Source organism: Astatotilapia calliptera, chromosome 15 (assembly GCF_900246225.1).
Source record: "Astatotilapia calliptera chromosome 15, fAstCal1.2, whole genome shotgun sequence".
NCBI lineage: Eukaryota > Metazoa > Chordata > Actinopteri > Cichliformes > Cichlidae > Astatotilapia > Astatotilapia calliptera.
The window spans coordinates 22,626,364-22,648,902 of record NC_039316.1 but is presented as its reverse complement, the minus strand read 5'-3'; the positions used below and the strand labels follow the sequence as shown (position 1 = coordinate 22,648,902).

The window sequence follows — 22,539 nt, the reverse complement described above, 5'->3', positions numbered from 1 at the left end:
CTCTCCGTGAGTATGTGTCCTGACTTTAGGAACAATCAAAAGGCCAGTACCAGAGGACCTCAGAGTCCACGAGGGTTCGTATGGTAGAAGCAGATTTGAAAGATAAAAAGGCCCGAGACCATTAAGACATTTAAAGACCAATAAAAGAACTTTAAAATCGATCCTGAAACACACGGGGAGCCAGTGCAGCGATTCTAAAACCGGTGTAATGTGGGCCCGCCCTCTGGTCTTCGTCAGCACACGGGCTGCAGAGTTTTGTAAAAGTTGTAAAGGTGAAATATTCTTTTTGGGGAGACCAGAGAGCAGGGCATTACAGTAATCAATGCGACTGGTAATAAAAGCATGCATCAGCATCTCCATGTTGGCCCGAGAGAGAATAGGGCGGACTCTGGCTATATTTTTTAGATGATAAAATCCAATTTTGGTTACATGTTTAATATGTGGGATAAAACCAAGCTCAGAGTCAAAAATAACACCCAGGTTTTTCACTTGTAGCGAAGGACATAGTGAAAATGCCTCTAATTTAGACAAGAGTTTCTCTCTCTGAGCCTCGGGACCGACGATTAAAACTTAGGTTTTGTCCTGGTTAAGCTGTAAAAAGTTTTCTGCCATCCAAGATCTTATATCTAAAATACAGTTAAAAAGGGCATCCATTGGTCTGGTGTCATCAGGAGACACGGAGATGTACAGCTGAGTGTCATCAGCGTAACTGTGGAAGTTCACTCCATGCCTCCTGATGACACCACCAAGAGGGAGCATATACAAATTAAAAAGTACAGGGCCTAGAACCGACCCTTGAGGCACACCACATGTCATTTTATGGATCTTAGAGAAGCATGTATCCGTACTCACCATAAAAGTTCTGTCTGAGAGACAGGAAGTGAACCAGTTGTGTACAGCACCAGAGAGGCCCACCATGTGTTTAAGTCTGTTTAAAAGAATAGCGTGGTCTACTGTATCAAAGGCTGCGCTTAGATCCAGCAGCACCAGGACTGAGAGCTTTTGGGCGTCCCAGTTACATCTAAGATCATTTAAAACCTTTAGGAGAGCCGTCTCTGTGCTGTGGTTCACCCTAAATCCAGACTGGAATATCTCCAGGATCTGTCTATCATTTAGAAAATCATTAATCTGAGTAAAAACAAGTTTTTCTAAGACTTTACTTAAAAATGGTAAGTTGGATACAGGTCTGTAGTTATTAAAATCATTACAGTCCAAATTGCTCTTCTTCAGAAGGGGCCTCACCACCGCCGTTTTAAAGGCAGCAGGGAAGACACCCAACTGAAGAGAGCAATTCATCATGTATAAAAGCTCAGCCTCAAAAAATCCATAAAGTGTTTTAAAAAGTGAAGAAGGGATTGGATCTAAAGGACATGTGGTGGGTCTCACTGTGGAGAAAACCTTCTGAAGGTTCTCAGCATTAACCAGGACAAAGCTGTCCAGTGTCTCCTCAGGTACAATCGAGCCATCAGATGTGTTTACAAACATATCGCGATTAGATAAAATATCAGATCTGATGGCGCTGATTTTTCCCCTGAAGTGGTCTGCAAACTGCCCACAGAGCGAGTCTGTGGGGTTCTTTGGGAGCTGTTAAAATCAGGGTTAAATAAATGATCTATGGTGGAAAAGAGGACCTTGGGATTATTTTTGTTAATACTGATTATTTTGGCCAAGTATGAATTTCTTGAGTTCCTTAGTGTATTATTGTACACTTTAAGTTGCTCGCAAAGTACTTGATGGTTGATAGTATTTTTATTTTTCCTCCATCTCCTTTCTGCTGCCCTGCAATTTCTTTTGAGTTTTTTGACTTCTTCGTTTCTCCAGGGTGATACATGTTTTACGTTAATCTTTTTGGTGGTGAGTGGAGCAACGGAGTCAAGGCTTTTCTTCAGTTTGCTGTTAAAATGATTAAAAATAAAATCACAGGGTGCAGGTAAAATCACAGGGGGGTTAGGCACAGGCTTTGTTGACCAACTGAAGATGGATTAAGGAGGAATAAGATGTAGAGAGTTACAATAATCAAGACAGGAGAAAATGAAAGTGTTTACTAGAGATTCCACCTTACTGGGAATCAAAGAAGGTCTGATTTTTGCATTATTTCTTAAGTAAAGGTAATAAGACTGGATGAGCTCAATCTCATCTTAATTTTTGGTCAGAAATAAGACAGTGATATTGTTGGCAAAGGGGCTGAAGTAAGAATCTCAGTTTTGCCAGGATTGGGAAGAATAAACGGTGAAAAAAGCTTGCACTGGTAGTTAGACACAGAAAATGTTTTAGTTTGTTTTGTTAGCTTTTTATTCTTCACGTTGTTGTAACATTCCATCCTGGGGACTTCACATTCTTTTGCTTTTCTTCTCTGAGATTCATTTCAAGTGCTCCTCGTCCGCTTGATAGCCCTTGTTGTGACATCCTTCTTTTCCAGCCATTTGTTTCTCATCAGAGCTCTCCTGGGGATTGGGAGGACAGCTTACATCTCCTGTGGCCCCATAATGACTCCAATCAGACCTGGGAGAGAGTGTCACGGTCTCTGCCTGTCCCTTCTTGAGGTCATCTGAAGCTCGACTGTTTGTTGTCTGAAGAGGGTTAAACAGTGAACTTATTTTCCTTTTATAAGATAGACGATAGAGTAAGTTCTATTTTTTGCTTGAATGTTTGTGAACACATTACCTTGTGATCATGTTGATAACGATCTATCGCGTACTGGTATTTGGCTGCACTGAGTCCAAGAGCACCAGCCAATCTTTCCCCAAGGAAGTCACAGGCTGAATTTGGAAACAGAAAATGTGGAGACTCAGTGAAGCCTGCACAAAAAGCTAAAGTCAGGGCCTTCTCTACAGTCACTTGGCTTCTGTATTGATTATGTAACATGGCATACCCAGCAGTGAAAACCTCCCAACTAGAATGGCCACATTCTTGAACGATAGCCGAGTCTGAGAAGAAAAAAGACAGAAGCAATCACATGAACTGACTGTTGCTAAATATTCACCACAAGTCTCCCCCCCCAAACAGATACCCACCTTCTGTTTAGGTTCTTCAAAGGGAGTTTTGTTTGACGTCTCCACCTCTTCCTCCTCGCTGTCTTCAACTACAAGAGTTTCACCGCTGGAGAAGTGGATCACCTTCCTCTCTTTGGCCGAAGCAGGACCCTCAAAGTTTGTTTCAGTGGTGTTTGCTGATGTCTGACGCATCAGAAAACTTTTATTTATTCACAGCATATCATCTAAGTACTGTGTGTTATACTCACTGCATTTACAATACTATTACAAATTGCACCGGAGCGACAGAGTCATGGCAGACAACTGGATAAAGTTCATTTTGTGAATACAAACTAAGCTAACAGCTATGTTTGCTTCATTATCACAGCACTTACTTCCTGGTTGTTCATTCTTCGGGTTACATTAGTGTTTCTGTATTGCTCCAAAGGACAAGTATCCAGTCATTGTTCTGTGTCACTGCTGTCCCAGACATCCATCCATGCTGACTCTGCGTTGTGGAGAAAAACAACTACAGGATACAGGATCTGACTTGAAACCTGAGACGCCAAATACAGAAGTGCACAAACCTTATCAGAGGCAAGTCGCTCCAACACAATCAGTTTCACTCTTGAATTCAAGGGGCTGGGCTTGGGAGGCAGGTTTGGTGGCGTGTTGAATATCACAGCTTAGCCATGCTAAGCCACTCTGCTGTTAAAGTTAGATTTTCTTTCAGTAAAGTCTGACTGCACATACTGGCAATCACGCCATTCTTAGATAACCAGGTTAGCCTTACTAGCTCAGACAAGCAGCAGAGAAATGACAGAGCACAAATTCTATACCAGATTATCTGGTAGCACCAGACTGTAGGGTTATTAGAGTATAGGGCAGTGGTGTCAAACTCAAATACACAGTGGGCCAAAATTCCAAACTGGAACAAAGTCGTGGGCTAACATTAATATTTATTGAAAAAAATCTTCCTCCAGATATATAATAAGGAACCTTTTCTTATAGACTCAAACAAGTTTTGCTGAAAAACTGAATATGGGACAAGCTTTGCTTAAACGATATATAACTTATATAAAAGTATATATAACTTAATATTGCACACATGCAAAATTGAAATTCCAATTAAATAACATATCAGTGGAATTTATTTCTTAAATAAAAATTGTATTTTCAGCCTTCTGAATTAAATTTTAACAGTAAACCTTTTCCCCAGGCTAATAATAAATAGAAAAATAACAATAATAAACCACTTATCTAATAAAAATATCATTGAACGTGAAACCATTCAAGCCCATGTCTGGGAGTAGCAAGAAAAAGTGCACAAAGAAAATGCTAATTATAGCTCAGTTTGCTACACACTGATCTGATGTGTCCAAGCCAGATACCTGGCATCTCTTCTTGGATGCTAGTTCCTCAGGCTCTGAGCTGAGGAAATCCTCAGGATTGAGTGAAGGTGTTCATCGGTTAGACGTCTCCCGTGAGATGTTTTGGCCATCTTCATTGAGGAGAATAGTTGGTCACATAGGTAAGTGCTGTCGAACATGGAGAGCATCTGAGCAGCGTGGGTGCGGAGCCCAGGCATTGTGTCAGGGATGAAATGTGGAAATTGTGAAGTGCCCACAGCATCATACTTTGACTTCAGCGTGTCACTACACTGGAGTTCAATCAGCTCCATTTGGAGGTTTGTTGGTGCGTTTGCAACGTCAACTGCAAAAGGATTACTGAGCAGTTCAAATCGACATTTCTGGGCATCAAAGTTGGCAAATCGCCGGGTAAACTCAGCACTGAGTACACAGAGTTTTTCAGCAAACTGTGCACATGGGAACAGAGCAGTAGAGATCTGTTCATTGGTTGGCAGCAGGGAAAATGGCCCAGGTTTCCTTGTAGCATCTGATTCTGCCACAGGCACAATTTCGTTTTAAAAGCCCTCACTGCAGCATACATGTCTGTGATGATACGCCCCCGCCCCTGAAGCTTCGAGATCGCTCATGATCTCACACATAAAGGCATTGCCACAAAGTGATTCTTGATGTATGATGCAGTCAGTTGGACATTTGGAAACCTCATCAAATATTTCCTTCCCTGTGGTTGTGCCATGCATTGATTTTAATCCTAAAAGTTCCTCCGTAACACAGAGATTTGAGTCCACACCACGGATGAAGACTGAAAGCTGGGCAGTATCAGAGGCATCACTGCTCTTATCAACAGAGATGGAGAATGCAACACAATTGTTTTCTTTCTCCATCAGCTGGTTATATAGATTGGTGGCAACTTCAGGTGTGTGATCAGCTACTGTGTTTCTGCTCAGGCTGACATTTGAAAATGCTTGCTTTTTCTCTGGGCACACAACGTCGCAAACTTTCATCATACACCTTTTTTAAAGATCCAAACGGGACAGGCAAAAAAAAAAAAAAGAAAGGACACACCCGACCCATCCTTCAAATTCGGGGAAAAGGAGGACACATTTGTCGGCTGCATTCGGAGGAGTCTACGACAGCCTTCGGCGCGTCGCTGTGACGTAATCGGCCTACAAATGCATCCTCAGGAGGATGCAGCCCATGAATTTGGACACGACCAGGGTGTTAATGGGTCCTGTCGTGACTGATGCGCCAGAACACCAACAGAGTATTCTGGGATTTGTAGTATTAGCAGGAAATGCACTGTATAATACCAGCAGGCCAGCTCTAATAGTAATTTGGTATGGCTTTGCGGTCCAAATGTAATTAGGCTGCAGGCTAAATTTGGCCCGGGAGCCAGAGTTTGACACCTATGGTACAGGGTATTATAGGTTTGTATTATTGTAGGGTCTTTACCTTACATTATAAAAATTATGCCTTCCAAACCTTAGCGTCAAAACAGTTTCTCTCTCTCGCTCCGCACCCGTAGGTCTATGGCGTCTTTTTTTTTAAAAACAGTTGAAAACTGGACAGCTTACATCTATTCAGCCAGTCATTTGGATAATCTTTTGTTTATTATGTTGCTTTTGTGTAATTAAGATTTTTTTCTTCATTCTGTACTTTTGTTATCTTTACAATATTATAATGTTCCTATCTTACATAAATAAATTTTACTTACCAACTTTGAGGGAATAGAACTGAACTGTAGTAACAATCTGTTTACCACTGAGGTAGCTTAGTCTGGTTTACACATTGGAGGCAGATGCTGTGCAGGTAAGCTATGCTAACTGTTTAGCTTTAGCTGTTGCGTTTATAAACCGAGTCTTCTTGGCTACACAGGCATGGCCAATGACAAACCTTGTCTTTGCTGTCCGCCACCTAGATAATGGCTCTCGCCAGACTTGCATGCAACACCAGCCTCGCCATTTATGTTTATCAATCTGACTATATCGGCCACCAAGTATAAATTTTTACTTTGTTGATTTCGTGTGCTAGGGTGAGGAAGGAGAAATAGAAAAATTCTCACAGTTTGCCTGCCACAGTTTTTCAAATCCATTCAGTTCAGTTTTATTTATATGGCAAAAAACTTCAAAATAATAGTCACTACAATGAGCTTTGTATTGTAAGGACCTTACAATGACAGAGAGGAAACCTCAATCAGACAACGCCGATGAGCTAGCACTTGGCAACAGTGGGAAGGAAAAACTCCCTTTCAATAGGAAGGAACCTCTGGCAGATTGGTGTGTAGATTTGTTGTAGAGATAAAATTACAAGTCGTATGTTGTTCAAACACACATGGACCTAAGAGGAAAAGCTTTGTGTTTTGCATGTACCTGATGGTTCTTGTCCCATTTGCTATGCAGATAAAACAACTTGTTCTGTACATCGTAACCAAATTATTTGGGTATGAAAATAATGACTCTTCTTTCACAAAACATTTCTGTGTTGAAAATTTTTTTTATCATAGTCTTTAGACCAGTTGTGTCAGTTTGACCTCTTGCGGACATGATGTGACAGTCTTGTTTTTACATCTACAAAAAGCCAAGAAGAAAAAAGTGAGTTTTAAGGGAATATTTAATACCATTTGAAATACCTTTTACATGAAAGACACCATCAGAGGAGGGGAGAGCTGCAAGAGTGCACAATGTAAAACCGGTGATGTGGCACACCCTAATGACAAACAGCTGTCTTAAAAAAGGATGTGGAACATATCAGAGTCCTGCCACACCTCCTGGATAAATTCACTGCTTTAAGTGTAATGACATCCAGTCTAATCAAAGCAAAGAAAAGCACAAGGATGAAAACAGGTGCACAACTCAATAAAAAGTCCAATGGTGAGATCAGGGAAGCAAATATACACCAAGGTTAAATGAGTTGGAGAATATTACAGTTTTGTTTCTCCAGTAATTAGTAACTTAACTTTTGTTTTTTATTAGACCTTTTATTTTGAAGTTGTTAGAGTCTGATGGATATAAGAAACTTCCTTGAAGCAGCTCTTCAAAAGCAAGTCACACACAAAGGTACAAATGTCGATGATAGGGCCTGCTTTCTGCACACTGTCAACTATTGACAACAGCACGTGAACATCTAACGAAAGTAAGCTGTTCGTGCATCAGTTCACACACTGAAACAGTACGATTGACTCCAACACCAGCAAAAACGTGATTGGACTTTATACCCTCTGAAGTGTTTTGGATTGTCTGATAAATTACCACAAACACAAATAAATTAAAATTTTAGTTTTAAGGGATAACAGACACAAATTCACAACCTGATAAAGAATGATTCAGCCACAGGTAATAATAATAATAATATAGTTCCTTTAAATGAACAGTCAAAGTAGAAAACAGCTATGTCATGTACAAAAACTATAATACATAAGTCGTGATGTAAATATTGATTGTAAACTGCTACTACAGCTAAAAGAAAACCAAACTCAACGGCAAAATCATGTGCCGTCCTTTCTGTCTGTCCAGTATTGATTGGGATTCCTATTGATCAGTGTAAATATTTAAATGACGATGTTCTGGACATGTAAAATGCAATTTAAAAACTTACAGTTTCAATTATCTTATTCCCAGATATACAGGCAGAGTGACGGAGTGCAGTTTCCCACATTTACTCTTTTGGATTAATTACATTGCATTTATATGTAGTGCTAACTATTCAATATCAAAGTTTAAATATCTACTGCATTTTTATGTTTTAGGCCACTTTAAGCCTCTTTAATAAGTCAGTTTCCATTATCTGAGTTATCTATAATCAGTGCGACCAGTTTACAATGCAGCTGAAGGCACCACTGACACAACCATGGGACCCATAAGGCTTATTTATTTTCATGTCCTAATTAAAAGTGATTCTCACAGAGTGAGACATTTTGAGTATCTGGTCACATAACTGGCTCTGACTTAGACAGTTATAACTGCTAAATGTAATATACATGTCTAGGATGAATGTACAACATGAGGACTAAATATTGCAAGAAAAAGCATCTCTGGAGTTATGTGAGGAAAGTAAATGGATGTCGTGAAACAGGCTGAAAATGTACTGAATGGAAAGTTTAGGAGAGGATGCAGCCTGTGTCCTTCTGAGGCTTCAAGTCAGGTTCCTTCACTGGCTTCACCTCCTCCTCCTTGGGTTTGGCCTGCACATCAAGTAATATTTATAATACCACCAACAACTATAACATTGTTATGAAATAATCTAGAATAAATAACTGATTTGGTGTGTACCTTGTCGTTTTTGGCTCCCTTTGTCAGATCGAAGGTGGCGTAGACCTCAGGAGTGCACTGCTCACTGAGAGGTGGCAGCTCAAATGGGACGGGCTCAGCCAGGCCGTAGCTCGCCTTCATGTCCAGCTGCGGCGGCTCAGCCGGGACTTTATGGAAGTATCTGTCCAAAGAAACAAGTAGAAGGAAGAATTTCAGGTTTTCATGTTTGAATGCTTTCCCTGTTGTTACAAAGACCCTTTCTAAGAGTAACTTAAATATGTACAAGACTTAACCGTGCAAATGGGAATCCTCTGTTGTGGTTCTCACTTAATCATTGTCAGCTGGGTCTTTAAATGGTTTGTGATCAACTTAACTCACAACTCAAAAGTTTTTTGCAAAACTGCCAGATGTTATTGTCACACTGTTATCAGCCTGTGTCAGTTAAGGGTCATAGTCTGTGAAGGTTCTCAGTCATCCAGGTCATCGTAGTCAAAGGAGCTTGCAAAGAAAAACATCTGGACTTCTTTAAGTTGCTTGAAGACGTTTCACCTCTCATCCGAGAAGCTTCTTCAGTTCTAAGGTCAAATGGTGGAGAGTCCCAGATATAAACCTAGTGGGAGTGACCCCCCACAGAGGGACAAAAGTACCCCCTGATGATCCTCTAATCGCCTGAGCCAAGGTGTGAAACTGGGTGTGGGTCCCAATCAGCCAGAGTTTCGGGTGTGTTCATTGTGAACATAGATGGCAAGAGGAGTGAAAGAAGCCATCTATGTCCACTGTGAGCGACCATCTTTGAACAGAGGCGGGGCTTACGACACCAACTCTCTGCCATCTATAATCCAGTTTTGAGATCCCTTCCCAGACGCCTTAACGCGCACTCACATCCTGGGCCATCTGACCTCAGGAATTCGCATGATAAGGTGGGGCCAGGTTTCACAATGAACTCACCTGAAACTCTGGCTGATTGGGACCCACACCCAGTTTCCCACCTTGGCTCAGGCGATTAGAGGATCATCAGGGGGTCCTTTTGTCCCTCTGTGGGGGGTCACTCCCACTAGGTTTATATCTGGGACTCTCCACCATTTGACCTTAGAACTGAAGAAGCTTCTCGGATGAGAGGTGAAACGTCTTCAAGCAACTTAAAGAAGTCCAGACGCTTTTCTTTGCAAGCTCCTTTGACTAAGGGTCATAGTAATTTACACATAGACTTGGTTCTTGTATCTCTTGTCTTAAATTCAATGTTTTCCCTGCTTTTACCTGTGCCTGACACAGGAAAGGTACCTCTAGCCACCAGCACGTGGCATTTATGCATCTACAGAGTGACTGGCATTAAAGCGCAAAGTAGAAGAAGAAAACAACAATCACCAAACTGCTGACCAATGAAATGTGTGCTATACTGAAATTAGATGCTACTGTACAAACAGGAACAGGCATCAACAACTGTTTACATAAGGATGGCTATAAACTAGGAGGTAGAGTGGGCTGTCCAGTTTTATTTACATAGCTCGAAATCACACCAACGCTTTAAACTGTAAAAGACCCTACATTAATCCTCATGTTGAGGTGTTTCTATGTGATAAGAGTAAAAGCATGAATGTGTGTGAATGGGACAAATGTAGCTTGTAGTGTAAAAATGCTCTTTGGTTTATTCGATTCATTTGCAGTTAGAAGCAGGCGGGTTTTGTGGCGATACAGCAGGCAGGGCCAGTGCTGTGGAAAAATGAACAATACTCCGCTCACCTCCAACATGCAAATATATTTAACTTTTCAGGCGACAGCTGGGCACTATAGTGAGGTCACGCGTTAGTTTCAGGTGAAAAAAAATGAGAGAAAATAATATTTTGACAATGACGCCCAACAGAGCTATCTCTATGATGAACACATGCAAATTCACAGGAACATAAACCCGAAGCTGAGCGTTTGTGCAGGTGAAGCTCAGGGCAGCCAGCTGACTGTTTAATCTGACGACACACAAATGTGCCTTTGTGTGAGTGGAAAATGTTGTTAATGATTGAAAACATGTCCTCAGAGTTTGACTCCTGAGCGCCACGGGAACCACGACGTAAACATTGCATCATCTCGTCACATGTGTGACGGGGAAAGTGTAGAATCTGAGCCACAACTCTGTGTGTGTGTGTGTGTGTGTGTGTGTGTGTGTGTGTGTGTGTGTGTGTGTGTGTGTGTGTGTGTGGGGTCTGGCTGACTCACATGAAGCCATTTTCTCTCTGGCACTTCTCCAGCGTCATTTTAATGAGGCCACCCAGCTTGAGGAAGAACAGCTGCTCCGATGGTTTGGCCGTTGTACCCGGGCCTTTGGTCTGACGGTACTCTTTACATAGTGACTCAGCGCGGGAGTAACCTACACGCAGATGTTGTTGTGTTAACACAAAATATATCCAGGGAACAAAGAAGGGGAAACAATTCAAACACAACTCTAAGATCTGCTGCAGCAATCACACAGGAAGCTCCTGTTTGGTAACCTACATCAGCGGTCCCCAACCGTTTGTGCGCCACGGACCGGTTTATGCCCGACAATATTTTCACGGACCGGCCTTTAAGGTGTCGCGGATAAATACAACAAAATAAAACTAGTACCGGTACCGAAAAAAAGAAGATTTATTCATAACACACGTGAAAAGACCCAGGAAAACCGAGTTAACGATAAAAACGATGACAAAATAACGCTGAAAACCGATAAAACCCCTGAAAAACATACATTTCAGACCTGAGCCTCAACTCTCGCGGCCCGGTACCAAACGGCTCACGGACCGGTACCGGTCCAAGGCCCGGGGGTTGGGGACCGCTGACCTACATGACTGAAGCCAAGTGAGCAGGTAACACTGAGTAAGCACTGCAGTCTGCAAAGAACAGAAGTAACAGTCTTCTGTAAGGCATGGACTTCCGTTTTCTGATTAACACAATTAATGAAGTACTTTATTACAAAATTTAGTAATTACAAAATTACTAAATTTACAAAAGAATAACAACGCAAAAAAAAAAAGGTTTTAAAAACGCACACAACACTAAACGACGGACGGTTCTTTTAGAAGCAAAGACGGAAGAAATAGCTTTACAAATTTATCAGACCACAGCCTAACATAAGACTTGTGCTGTAATGAGCAAAGTCACATTTACAGTGGGGCAAAAAAGTATTTAGTCAGCCACCGATTGTGCAAGTTCCCCCACTTAAAATGATGACAGAGGTCAGTAATTTGCACCAGAGGTACACTTCAACTGTGAGAGACAGAATGTGGAAAAAAAAAATCCATGAATCCACATGGTAGGATTTGTAAAGAATTTATTGGTAAATCAGGGTGGAAAATAAGTATTTGGTCAACAACAAAAATACAACTCAATACTTTGTAACATAACCTTTGTTGGCAATAACAGAGGTCAAACGTTTACTATAGGTCTTTACCAGGTTTGCACACACAGTAGCTGGTATTTTGGCCCATTCCTCCATGCAGATCTTCTCGAGAGCAGTGATGTTTTGGGGCTGTCGCCGAGCAACACGGACTTTCAACTCCCGCCACAGATTTTCTATGGGGTTGAGGTCTGGAGACTGGCTAGGCCACTCCAGGACTTTCAAATGCTTCTTACGGAGCCACTCCTTTGTTGCCCGGGCGGTGTGTTTTGGATCATTGTCATGTTGGAAGACCCAGCCTCGTTTCATCTTCAAAGTTCTCACTGATGGAAGGAGGTTTTGGCTCAAAATCTCACGATACATGGCCCCATTCATTCTGTCCTTAACACGGATCAGTCGTCCTGTCCCCTTGGCAGAAAAACAGCCCCATAGCATGATGTTTCCACCCCCATGCTTCACAGTAGGTATGGTGTTCTTGGGATGCAACTCAGTATTCTTCTTCCTCCAAACACGACGAGTTGAGTTTATACCAAAAAGTTCTACTTTGGTTTCATCTGACCACATGACATTCTCCCAATCCTCTGCTGTATCATCCATGTGCTCTCTGGCAAACTTCAGACGGGCCTGGACATGCACTGGCTTCAGCAGCGGAACACGTCTGGCACTGCGGGATTTGATTCCCTGCCGTTGTAGTGTGTTACTGATGGTGACCTTTGTTACTTTGGTCCCAGCTCTCTGCAGGTCATTCACCAGGTCCCCCCGTGTGGTTCTGGGATCTTTGCTCACCGTTCTCATGATCATTTTGACCCCACGGGATGAGCTCTTGCGTGGAGCCCCAGATCGAGGGAGATTATCAGTGGTCTTGTATGTCTTCCACTTTCTGATGATTGCTCCCACAGTTGATTTTTTCACACCAAGCTGCTTGCCTATTGTAGATTCACTCTTCCCAGTCTGGTGCAGGTCTACAATACTTTTCCTGGTGTCCTTCGAAAGCTCTTTGGTCTTGGCCATGGCGGAGTTTGGAGTCTGACTGTTTGAGGCTGTGGACAGGTGTCTTTTATACAGATGATGAGTTCAAACAGGTGCCATTCATACAGGTAACGAGTGGGGGACAGAAAAGCTTCTTACAGAAGACGTTACAGGTCTGTGAGAGCCAGAGATTTTCCTTGTTTGAGGTGACCAAATACTTATTTTCCACCCTGATTTACCAATAAATTCTTTACAAATCCTACCATGTGGATTCATGGATTTTTTTTTCACATTCTGTCTCTCACAGTTGAAGTGTACCTCTGGTGCAAATTACTGACCTCTGTCATCATTTTAAGTGGGGGAACTTGCACAATCGGTGGCTGACTAAATACTTTTTTGCCCCACTGTACCTCTGCAGAGGAGGGAATGTGTTTGTGTGCGTGTGTGTTGTTTTGTCTGAATTCTAATCAAACTTAGGAGTGCAGAGTTGGTTAGCAATTCATTCAAGCTTGCCTTACAGTCTTCAAGGTCAAATCAATGATTTATTAGTGCAAAAGTCTTATACCTTATAAACTGTGATTTGTGTATTTTCAACATAGAAACATACAGAGCTATTTAAGACTGTTTTAACAGGTTTAAGGCACGTAGGGAATGATATATGGGGATTCTTAGTATGACGTTGCTCGTATATATTAAATACAATAGTATTCCCTTTAAAGTAAATACTGCACAGAGAGTGAGCTGCCTGGGTGAAAGTTTGCGCTCTCGACGTGCTTGTTTACGTCTCTGTAATTGCTTTACACATTACAACATGCATACATACATTTCTCTGCTTCCTGGAGAGATCTGATAGCTTCTCCACATTTGTCACTTGCCAGCAGTGTCTGTCCATGATAGCAGTACGCCTGCAAACACAAACTCAATGACAACAATCTTAACACTTTGTTTGTTTGAATTCTGTAAACAGAATAGTTGTTTTATTAACCTATAGCTGTGCTGCAAACTTTAGCTTACATAAGCCATGTAGAAGAGCTGCTTCAGTTGGAGATACTTCCTCCACTTGCTGCTGCACTCTGGCTCCAAGGTGTTCAGTGTGTGGTCTGCAGAGACAGAAAACTGACCTTCATATCTTTTCAGTAACCATCATTTTATTTTCTAGGCTCTTGGTCAACAAACCAGAAAGCTTCCCATTGTGCCTGGTCATCCAGAAAGCACAGTTGCCTCAGTGACTTCATTTGTTGGAAGGCATACATTATAACTTGATACCTCAAAATCAGAAATGCTGACTGAGAGTTCTCCTGAGTTTCAGCTCTTAGCTTTGAACAGTTCATTTCATTCAATTCAATTTTATTTACATAGTCCCAAATCACCAAAACAGTTGCCTCAAGGTGCTGTATTTATAAAGCGAAGACCCTCCGACAAGATGTCCAGTCTTGCTTCTTTCAACCATCTTGAAAATAAAACCACTACATTTCATTTATTTTCTCAAGCCTCGACTGCTACATCTTCCTCCTCTATGGCTCAAACAAAAAGTCACTTTCTCATTTCCAGCCGGTTCAGAAAGCAGCAGCTCAGCTTCCTGTTGGTTTCATTCGTTGCCAGCATGTAAAAGCAAGTCCGACTTGCTTTTACATGCTGGCATTACACCTTGTCTAATTTTATTCATAGTTGTTTTTCTTTTCTTTTTAATGTTTCCCACCTAAATGTAAAGACTGGTGCTCTGTTTAAATCGTCGATCCTGCTTCTCCCTGTCTGTCAAAATACTTAATAAACTGTTTCTAAAGGTGCCATACCAATAAGGTTGATAAAAAGCTTTATTTTACTTGTGTCAAAAGTACAGACCAGCTTTTTGATAGAAGTTTGCAGTCTCAAATGCCAAAGCTGCGATGATTGTCGCATTGTGTTTCAGTTCAATTGCTCTGGCAATGGTCACTGTAAAAACAAACGAGAGGAAAGAGCCAAACGTTGGCACACTGTGTCAGTGATGATTGATGATTAATGATTATCAGTGTAACATGGATTCTGACTCAGGCCATTAACTGTCAGACTATTTGCAGAGTAAGCCTTTTTATTTTTATAATATATAACATATATTTTATAATATAACAGATTTTAATGACCATCTTAAACATCAGAGATGAGAGGAACAATATCATCAGCGATCTGCACGATCACTGCACAGTGATCACTGTCGTTACCTTCCTGTGCTTCTGCCTGACACTGGATGATGTATGCATCAATGACTCGGGGCTCCAGGTCTCTGCCCTTTTCAGCTGGAGTGATGAGGCGAGGGATGTGGACATCCTGTAAAGAAGATATCAGAATAAATAAATAAATAAATAAATAAAACCTATAGCTTATATGTCTTAAATCCCTCAATCTATTTGCTTGTAGCTAAAAATAAGAAGAAGAAAAAAAAGAAAGAAAAACTGTAGTACTGTATTTTCCGCACTATAAGGCGCGGGTAAATCCTTTAATTTCCTCAAAAATCGACAATGCGCCTTACGTATGAATTCTGGTTGTGCTTAATGACCTCAAACCGATTTTATGTGGTGCACGGCGCTCAAAAATCTGTCAAAAATGTTTTAGTATGACTTTGGTAAGCTACGAAGCCACACCGCCAGATGGATTGTCAGAGCAATACGGCTACGGTAGTCAGGAGCCTCGGGGAGTAATCCGGGTCCTAAACTCCGTCCGTTTCAGGTCCCAAAGTCAAACGAACACTGCGGCATCAATGAGAGTTAAAAACTGTCTAAATTATTTCATCTGTAATAAAAGGAGGTAAAGTGTGTCATTAATGTTTTCTGCAGGGGAACTGCACTGATCGGCATCCACTTTTTGTCCTAAGCGTCAGTTTGTATAATAAAACCTTTCCAGTTTCCACTGAGGAAAGAATTGACATCTCCCTCACCTTAAGATTTTTGAAGATTCCAGCAGCAACCTTTAAGCTTCGGTGAACGTCTTTCGCTTCTGTCTCTGATACACTGTGTAACAGGTAAACATGAGCAGAAATAAAGTAACAACAACAAATAATAGCAATGATTTCAAGGTCATTTAAACCAATTAAAACCTTTCAATGAAACTAGTGGCATTAGGTTAAGTGGTGATTCTCTATGTGTTAGACCTGTGATAGAGAATGTATGCATGTATAGATGGACCAATTAAATAGTGTCAGATATTGCACCTTAAAAATCTAACATTGTTTTTGTAATACTTTATGTTCAAAAGTCATGATATTCTGTGCATATTCACATTAGTCACAGCGTCCTTTGTTTTTGATGAGGTATTAAAGTATGAAACTAAAGTAATTTGTAAAATGCATTTATGCAGAATAGTTTCACAGAAGAAGCCAAAAAGGCTCTTACTTTTCCTTTCCTGCCATTCTTGAGGCAAACTTTGTGTACCAGATGGCAACATTAAAGGCCATGGAGATCAGTTCAAAGACTGCATCCTGCTGGGCACTGGAAGGAGAGTAGGGAGAGACGGTGAGTTAAGAGAGAAGAAGAAGAAGAAGAAGAAAAAAAAAAAAAAAAAGCCAGCGAGCTGCTAATCCACTTTTCTATGCAAGCAACCTTTACGTGGTCATTTGAGATAATATTTTATGTTGCTGGACAGACCATAACACAGGATTAGACTCAGCAAGACACCGCCTAGATTAGATGGGTACATTCAGTTCATTCAGTTTGATTATTGTTATGAAATTTAATTTATTTGTATTTACTTAGCTAAGGAGGAAGGGTTTTTTTGTTTTGTTTTACTCTTTTGCTTCGAGCTCTATCTACATGAGCTGCATGCTAAATGATCTTTTGTTAAAAGGCTTGGCATAATAAGCATGTGCTTCAGCCAGTACCTTTTTGATTAGCCTCATCTCGTGCATTCTTACTTTGTGGTAGATCTTTATTCTGTATTCATTGAGAGATTTGAATGCTAATCAATAAATAAATTCTTCCACTCATGACAACAAATACTGAAAATAACTCAATTGGGTATTATAATGTATTTTTCCCCAATTTAAGAAGTCATCAGCTCTGCCCAGAGGTCTTCATATCAGAAGTCTTTCTGTAATGTTTCATTTATGGTAAATGGCCTGTATTTATATAGCGCTTTACTAGTCCCCAAGGACCCCAAAGCGCTTTACATATCCAGTCATCCACCCATTCACACACACATTCACACACTGGTGATGGCAGCTACATTGTAGCCACAGCCACCCTGGGGCGCACTGACAGAGGCGAGGCTGCCGGACAGTGGCGCCACCGGGCCCTCTGACCACCACCAGTAGGCAACGGGTGAAGTGTCTTGCCCAAGGACACGACGACCGAGACTGTCCAAGCCGGGGCTCGAACTGGCAACCTTCCGATTACAAGGCAAACTCCCAACTCTTGAGCCACGATCGCCCCATATGTTTAAAAAAATGTTTAAAGCTGCTAGCTCTTAGATAATTCATCACTGTATCATTAAACATGAACGAGATTTCTTCCACTTACTCTTAGACTAGAAGTACTCCCTCTGTGTCCTTACCTTGGCGTGTTTCCTTGTAAGGTATCGGTCCACTTAAAGTTCTGGATGAACCTCATCTTGTTCTCCTGTGTAGTTCCATCCAAGGGCATGATAAAGCCTAATGCATCATAAAGATTTTTTAAAGACGGGCAAAGAGACTGCTGGTTAGATGCAGAGCAAAATAAGTGAGACACAATTCACAACCATTGAACTGGGTAATATAAAACAAAACATTCTCATTTACAATTTATTTATTACATTATTTAACCTCCTAGGACCTGACGTCCACATGTGGACAGCACATTTTGGGTTGACTAAAATACCAAATTTTGCTCTACAAGGGTCTGATATCCACTTACGAGGACGTTATACTGCCACTGTTCTATCGAAATTCAAAACCAATGTCCTCATATGTCGATCTCATTTTTCTCAGAAACAAAAATCAGGTTAAAAAAAAATAATAATAATAATAATAATAATAATAATCAGGTAATTCTTTGTTTTTACATTCATCAGGTCCCAATCAGCTTAAATGTCAAAGAGAAATTAAAAATGCATGCCATGAAAGAGTTTGGATCTTAGGAGGTTAAATACAGGCAATTACTAGACAAGAGCAGGATCTGTGTATATGCAAGTGATGATGAGAAGGGAACTCTTAGAAATACACAGTTGCGACTGAAGCAGCAGCCTCGATTGCATAAATTCCCAAGTCTTACACACAATCTTGTCACTGGGTCCTTTTTTTAAAATTTTTTTTTATTAACACCAGTTTACGCTGATGCAGTTCATAAATCTGGTCCATCATCTCCATGTTGCACTTGTTACATTTGCTACATTACCAGTTGGTGACAGCGTGACAGGTTTGTGCTATGGTGTCAAAATAACCACACACGGAGACTTTTCTAAAACATTACAGTAACGTAACAGAACAACATAAAATACAAATATAAAAAATATGATATTCTATTAAAGTCACTGTAATGTTGGTATAGTTTTAAACATAGTGGTTCTCAGACTTTAATGTATTTTAAACACTGCATTGTAGTATTGATGCGGTGGAAACCCAGTCTTACATTTTTATGTTAGTATTAGATCATGTGAAACATTAAGCAGATATAGGATTAGTAGATTAATACGGGATGTTAACCACTACGCGGTCAGACCCAAATTTTATCAATAGGGTTCTGCACGTTTGTGGAAGATCAGTGTCGTTTTTACAGGGAGTAAAATGCTGAAAACCTGTTGTTATGGCCACACTAGTCCATCAACATACAACAGTATTTATACATTTTGTGCATTCTCCTATTCATTCCTCAGTTGGTAGAAACCAAAGAGCCACTCCATAAACACAGAAGAGTCGCTTCAACAGGACAAGACTCAGCTGTACATCTGCTCCTAAAGGATAGCAGTCACTCTTTTGAGGATGCCAGCGTTCACATTTTGGACAGAGAAGACAGATTATTTGAAAGAGGAGTGAAAGGAGGTCATCTACGTCCAGAACAGGAGGCTTATGACACCAACTGTCAGCCACCTAGAATGTAGTTTTCAGATCCCTTCCGAGCCCCCCCCCCCCCCCTACATCCCAATAAGTCACATGGTGAGGCAATGGTTTCACCTGAAACCTCTGCTGGTAATGATGCACACCTTTTTTCACACCTTGGCTCATGATGACAACACACGATATTAACAGTGCGTCAATGACTCTCCAAAGGAAAATCCCCCACTAGGTTTTAAATATCAGGGAGCTGAAGAAGCCTCTTGAATGAGAGGTAAGAATATCTTGAAAAATCTTATAGAAGTCCAGTCGCCTTCTGTTCAAGCTCCTTACATTAGCCATCTTCTCTGGATATAAAAAGTGAGTTCTGTCTCAGTTTGTCCACACTACTGACAAACAGGGATGTCCAAATTCAGAGATGACACCAGTTTCAAAGGGCCACACTCAGTTAGATGCAAATACAATGTTGTTTTTGAAGTCTTTGAAAATCAAGACTGTTTCATGGCAAACATTAAGATGGGAAGGAAGGAGTTATTTCTCTCTTGAATCTGTCTTCCTTTATCGACTTTGCTGTCTACACCAAAAAGTTGCAGGTGCGATCTGGGTATGCATTTCTGTACAGACTACAGATGAAGCTAAGCAGGCAAGAATGTATAGAGAACCTAAACTGTTATGGAGACCAAATTAAAATTTGTTTATAGCCAGAGCTGTGGCCCCTAGGCCATAACTTTGATATCCTATCTGTATCTAAAGTTATCTTGGAAAAAGATAAAAAGATACCCTGAAATGCTGGTGAACAAACCTTGAAGAAGGGAGAAGTATGCATCTGTGGCATTCTTCATGATCTCAGGATTGCAGGTGATATCAGTGAACATCTCCAGCAGCCTCGCTCTGGTTGTCCTCAGGTCACTGAACATATCACAAATAGTACTGTTGCTTTGTGGACAGCCATATTCAGTGAGACTAAATTTGAACAAAACTCCACCATTGCCTGGTCCCAAGTCCAGGATGAGAAAGGAGGAGGGTTGAGCATGGGCTAGCAACCCCACCCTCTAAAAAAATAAATAAAACAATCATGCTACAGAAACGGCCCTATGCTCCACCAGGAGTCTACAGGAAAATTGATTGACATTTGAACAAATCATTGCCATTGTTGTTTAGCAGTGAGGCGACTGAGATTAGGTGATCAAATAATGGTACCAGTAGCATAGTAATGGTCAAATGCTATCCGATTGTTCAGTGATGACGCGACGAATCCTACTTCCAGGCCTAAAGTAGTCTGAGTTTAATATGGCTTGTGTGTTGTTAACATGTTTAATGTTTTGTATTTTCTTCTATTTAATCTCAAAAAGCTCCTAAAACAGTCAGTGATCCCTGTTGACCTCCCTCGGCTTTTATTACCACTAATCATTTATTTAAGCTCAGTTTTTAAAACCTTAGGATGTAACTACAGCCCAGCCCATGCTGCAGTATATGAATGACTAACCTCGTATTGTGGATGGATTATCTCAGTTGTTCTCCTGGCTGAAGTTTGGTCCTTTTACAGCATCCTGCCATGCGATTACATTTGTTCCTGACCACCGAGAACACTCACGTTAACTTTTATCGAGTGGAAAAAAAGTTATCTTGTTTATATTATGCTAACATAGCTGTGTCGCTAGCGGTCACGTAGCACATCATTATATACCAGCTAGCCCAACTTCAGTAACCCTACAAACGTCACTGCTGTTTAGTTTTCTGTCTTCATTTATGCTGGAAGTGATAACAGAGCTGTACGTTTTAATTTGTTTCCAAAACCCCGCAGTCAGGACATGCTATATTGTATTTAGATAGAAGCTAGCGAGCTAACTCCCTGCTAACTTCTAACTACGTTAAATGTCATAAATTCCGTTTTCATGGATGCCTGGATGTTAAACTCAGTTGTTACACCTGGTAGAGCAGAACGCTGATCATTTTATTAAAGATGAAAGACTTAAGACAGTTTTTCAACTCTCAGTAATGCCATAGTGATCGTTTGATATATGGACCTGCAGCGGACTTTAGGTCCAGACACGGCTAGTGACGTCAGACTGAACAACCAGATTGATAGAGGGTAAGAAACTATACATAGCAGTTTATTAACCAACTGTGGTCATGGTGACGAACACAGTCCATTGTGATATCCCTGCTCACGGTGTATCAGGTGGAGATAAGACATACTTGCATATCTTATTGGCTGCTGGGCTCCCTGCCACCCCATAGAAGTTAAAGGACACAGGAGCTGTCGCCTTCAGTGGGTTTCTGTGAAACCAGTGTGCCATCCTGTGAATGAATACACACCTACAAGACAGAGGAACAGTGTGACAAACAGTTAACAGTTGAGATAAAGGCGATTTAGATGACTGACACGCTAAAATGCCACAAGTTACGTGGATGACAACCTTAGTTGTTTAAATATCAAGCAGCGCTAGCTAACAAATCTGTGACGTTGGCTAGCGTTATTTCACCATCACGGTGGCTACAAGTATCCCTGTCAGCACTCCAAAAAAAGCGCTTAAGTACTAACCAAACTTACTGTGAGAAACCAATAAATCGTTAACATTACTTTAAGATGCCGTGTACACCGTTTCGTTTAGTATTTTTCTTGTCTGTTCTTGACTAAAGTGCATTACGTAAGCTTCTAACAACAGCCGCTAACGGCTAACACTATGTACAGTTCCAAACGTACGGGATTCGTTAAAAAGACATTACGGCTGCCTTCTAAACAGACAAGTGAACTGAACATATTCAAATACAATAGAAACTGTTCTGTTACCTGTCGGAGCTTGTTATAGAGCTGACGTTTAATAGCCTTATTGGAAAGTCTCTCAGACTACAAAACTTACTTCCGGAAATAAATACGGCATAGTAAATAGCCAATGACAAAGCCCGATTCAGTCACCTGACATGCATCCCAGACAACGAGCTTCTGTTTTGTCGAGGGTTCCGAGTGGCCGGTGTCGTCCCAAAAAAGCCATCATAAGCCAAAATAGTGACTGCCGATGTTTCTGTGCGGATTTAATGTGTAATGCTGGTAAATAAGCTGCAGGCACCTGGATTTACAAGTGGGTTATATTTAAAACTAAGAAAACCTGCTTTGCAAGTATCCGAATGACTCTGCAGTTTGGACCCCTGTGCTGTACACCGTAATTAATCAAGTCTTTTTTTGGCCACTTAACATATCTGTTATATTTGTCGAATTTCTGATGTCCTTTTGACCAGATCTCTCTTGAAAAATCTATTTTATATCAATGCCGCTTTTAATTTATTGCCAAAAGGAAGTTATTTGGCAATAGCAGACTAGCCACAAATAACCTTGTGACAAGAATATACTTTCTGGCTCAAAACGATGTATATAATGCAAATTATAGAGGAATCTGTGAATTACAATAGTTTAAATAACAGCAATCCGTTGTTTGGCAAATCCCCAAAATCACTTTTTAGCATGACACTACAAAGGCTATAAAGATGCAACAATAAGCTTCTTTTTAAGATGTGACCTTCCACCTGGGGTTATTTCATCTGCCGAGGTGCCTTGTTAATGGTTTCAAGGTGTTACATTATATTCCAACAATTTCCTGGAAATACCTTTCCAGTATATGCAAAG

At 40.9% G+C, this 22,539-nt stretch overlaps 2 protein-coding genes across 7 annotated transcripts; both read right to left on the bottom strand.

The window, feature by feature from the left end:
* Positions 1-2,274: 2,274 nt before the first annotated feature.
* LOC113037609 (protein FAM177A1) lies at positions 2,275-3,912 on the bottom strand. 2 transcript variants are annotated; one of them, XM_026194863.1, is made up of 6 exons: positions 3,560-3,912; positions 3,368-3,480; positions 3,015-3,176; positions 2,873-2,927; positions 2,665-2,759; positions 2,275-2,570 (listed from the first exon to the last, which is right to left on the bottom strand). In XM_026194863.1, exons 2-6 carry the CDS (start codon positions 3,380-3,382, stop codon positions 2,361-2,363), a joined length of 537 nt encoding a protein of 178 aa, XP_026050648.1. In that variant the 5' UTR covers positions 3,383-3,480; positions 3,560-3,912; the 3' UTR covers positions 2,275-2,360. The 2 variants fall into 2 exon arrangements, with proteins under 2 accessions (XP_026050648.1, XP_026050647.1); XM_026194862.1 differs by lacking the exon at positions 3,560-3,912 and having other exon boundaries at positions 3,368-3,551.
* A 3,019-nt stretch (positions 3,913-6,931) lies between these two features.
* On the bottom strand, positions 6,932-21,827 carry brox (BRO1 domain and CAAX motif containing). 5 transcript variants are annotated; one of them, XM_026194857.1, is made up of 13 exons: positions 21,709-21,827; positions 21,114-21,233; positions 19,717-19,823; positions 17,441-17,537; positions 16,285-16,380; positions 15,831-15,903; positions 15,118-15,223; positions 14,762-14,851; positions 13,934-14,019; positions 13,743-13,824; positions 10,795-10,945; positions 8,608-8,767; positions 6,932-8,519 (listed from the first exon to the last, which is right to left on the bottom strand). In XM_026194857.1, the coding sequence occupies exons 2-13, from the start codon at positions 21,212-21,214 to the stop codon at positions 8,436-8,438; spliced, it is 1,233 nt and encodes a 410-aa protein (XP_026050642.1). In that variant the 5' UTR covers positions 21,215-21,233; positions 21,709-21,827; the 3' UTR covers positions 6,932-8,435. The 5 variants fall into 5 exon arrangements, with proteins under 5 accessions (XP_026050642.1, XP_026050644.1, XP_026050643.1 ...); XM_026194859.1 differs by lacking the exon at positions 21,709-21,827 and adding an exon at positions 21,622-21,696; XM_026194858.1 differs by lacking the exon at positions 21,709-21,827 and adding an exon at positions 21,469-21,611.
* Positions 21,828-22,539: the final 712 nt, after the last annotated feature.

Bases quoted from the DNA above. Each gene is read 5' to 3' on its own strand.
- brox (XM_026194857.1), bottom strand. From the start codon at position 21,214: ATGGCACACTGGTTTCACAGAAACCCACTGAAGGCGACAGCTCCTGTG. The intron at 16,381-17,440 runs GTAAGGACACAG...CTCTCCTTCCAG, and splicing joins TTACAAGGAAACACGCCAAG to TGCCCAGCAGGATGCAGTCT. The intron at 8,520-8,607 runs GTACACACCAAA...CTTGATGTGCAG, and splicing joins AGGGAGCCAAAAACGACAAG to GCCAAACCCAAGGAGGAGGA.
- LOC113037609 (XM_026194863.1), bottom strand. The intron at 2,928-3,014 runs GTGGGTATCTGT...TTTTCTTCTCAG, and splicing joins TTGAAGAACCTAAACAGAAG to ACTCGGCTATCGTTCAAGAA. The intron at 2,571-2,664 runs GTAATGTGTTCA...AACCCTCTTCAG, and splicing joins GTTATCAACATGATCACAAG to ACAACAAACAGTCGAGCTTC.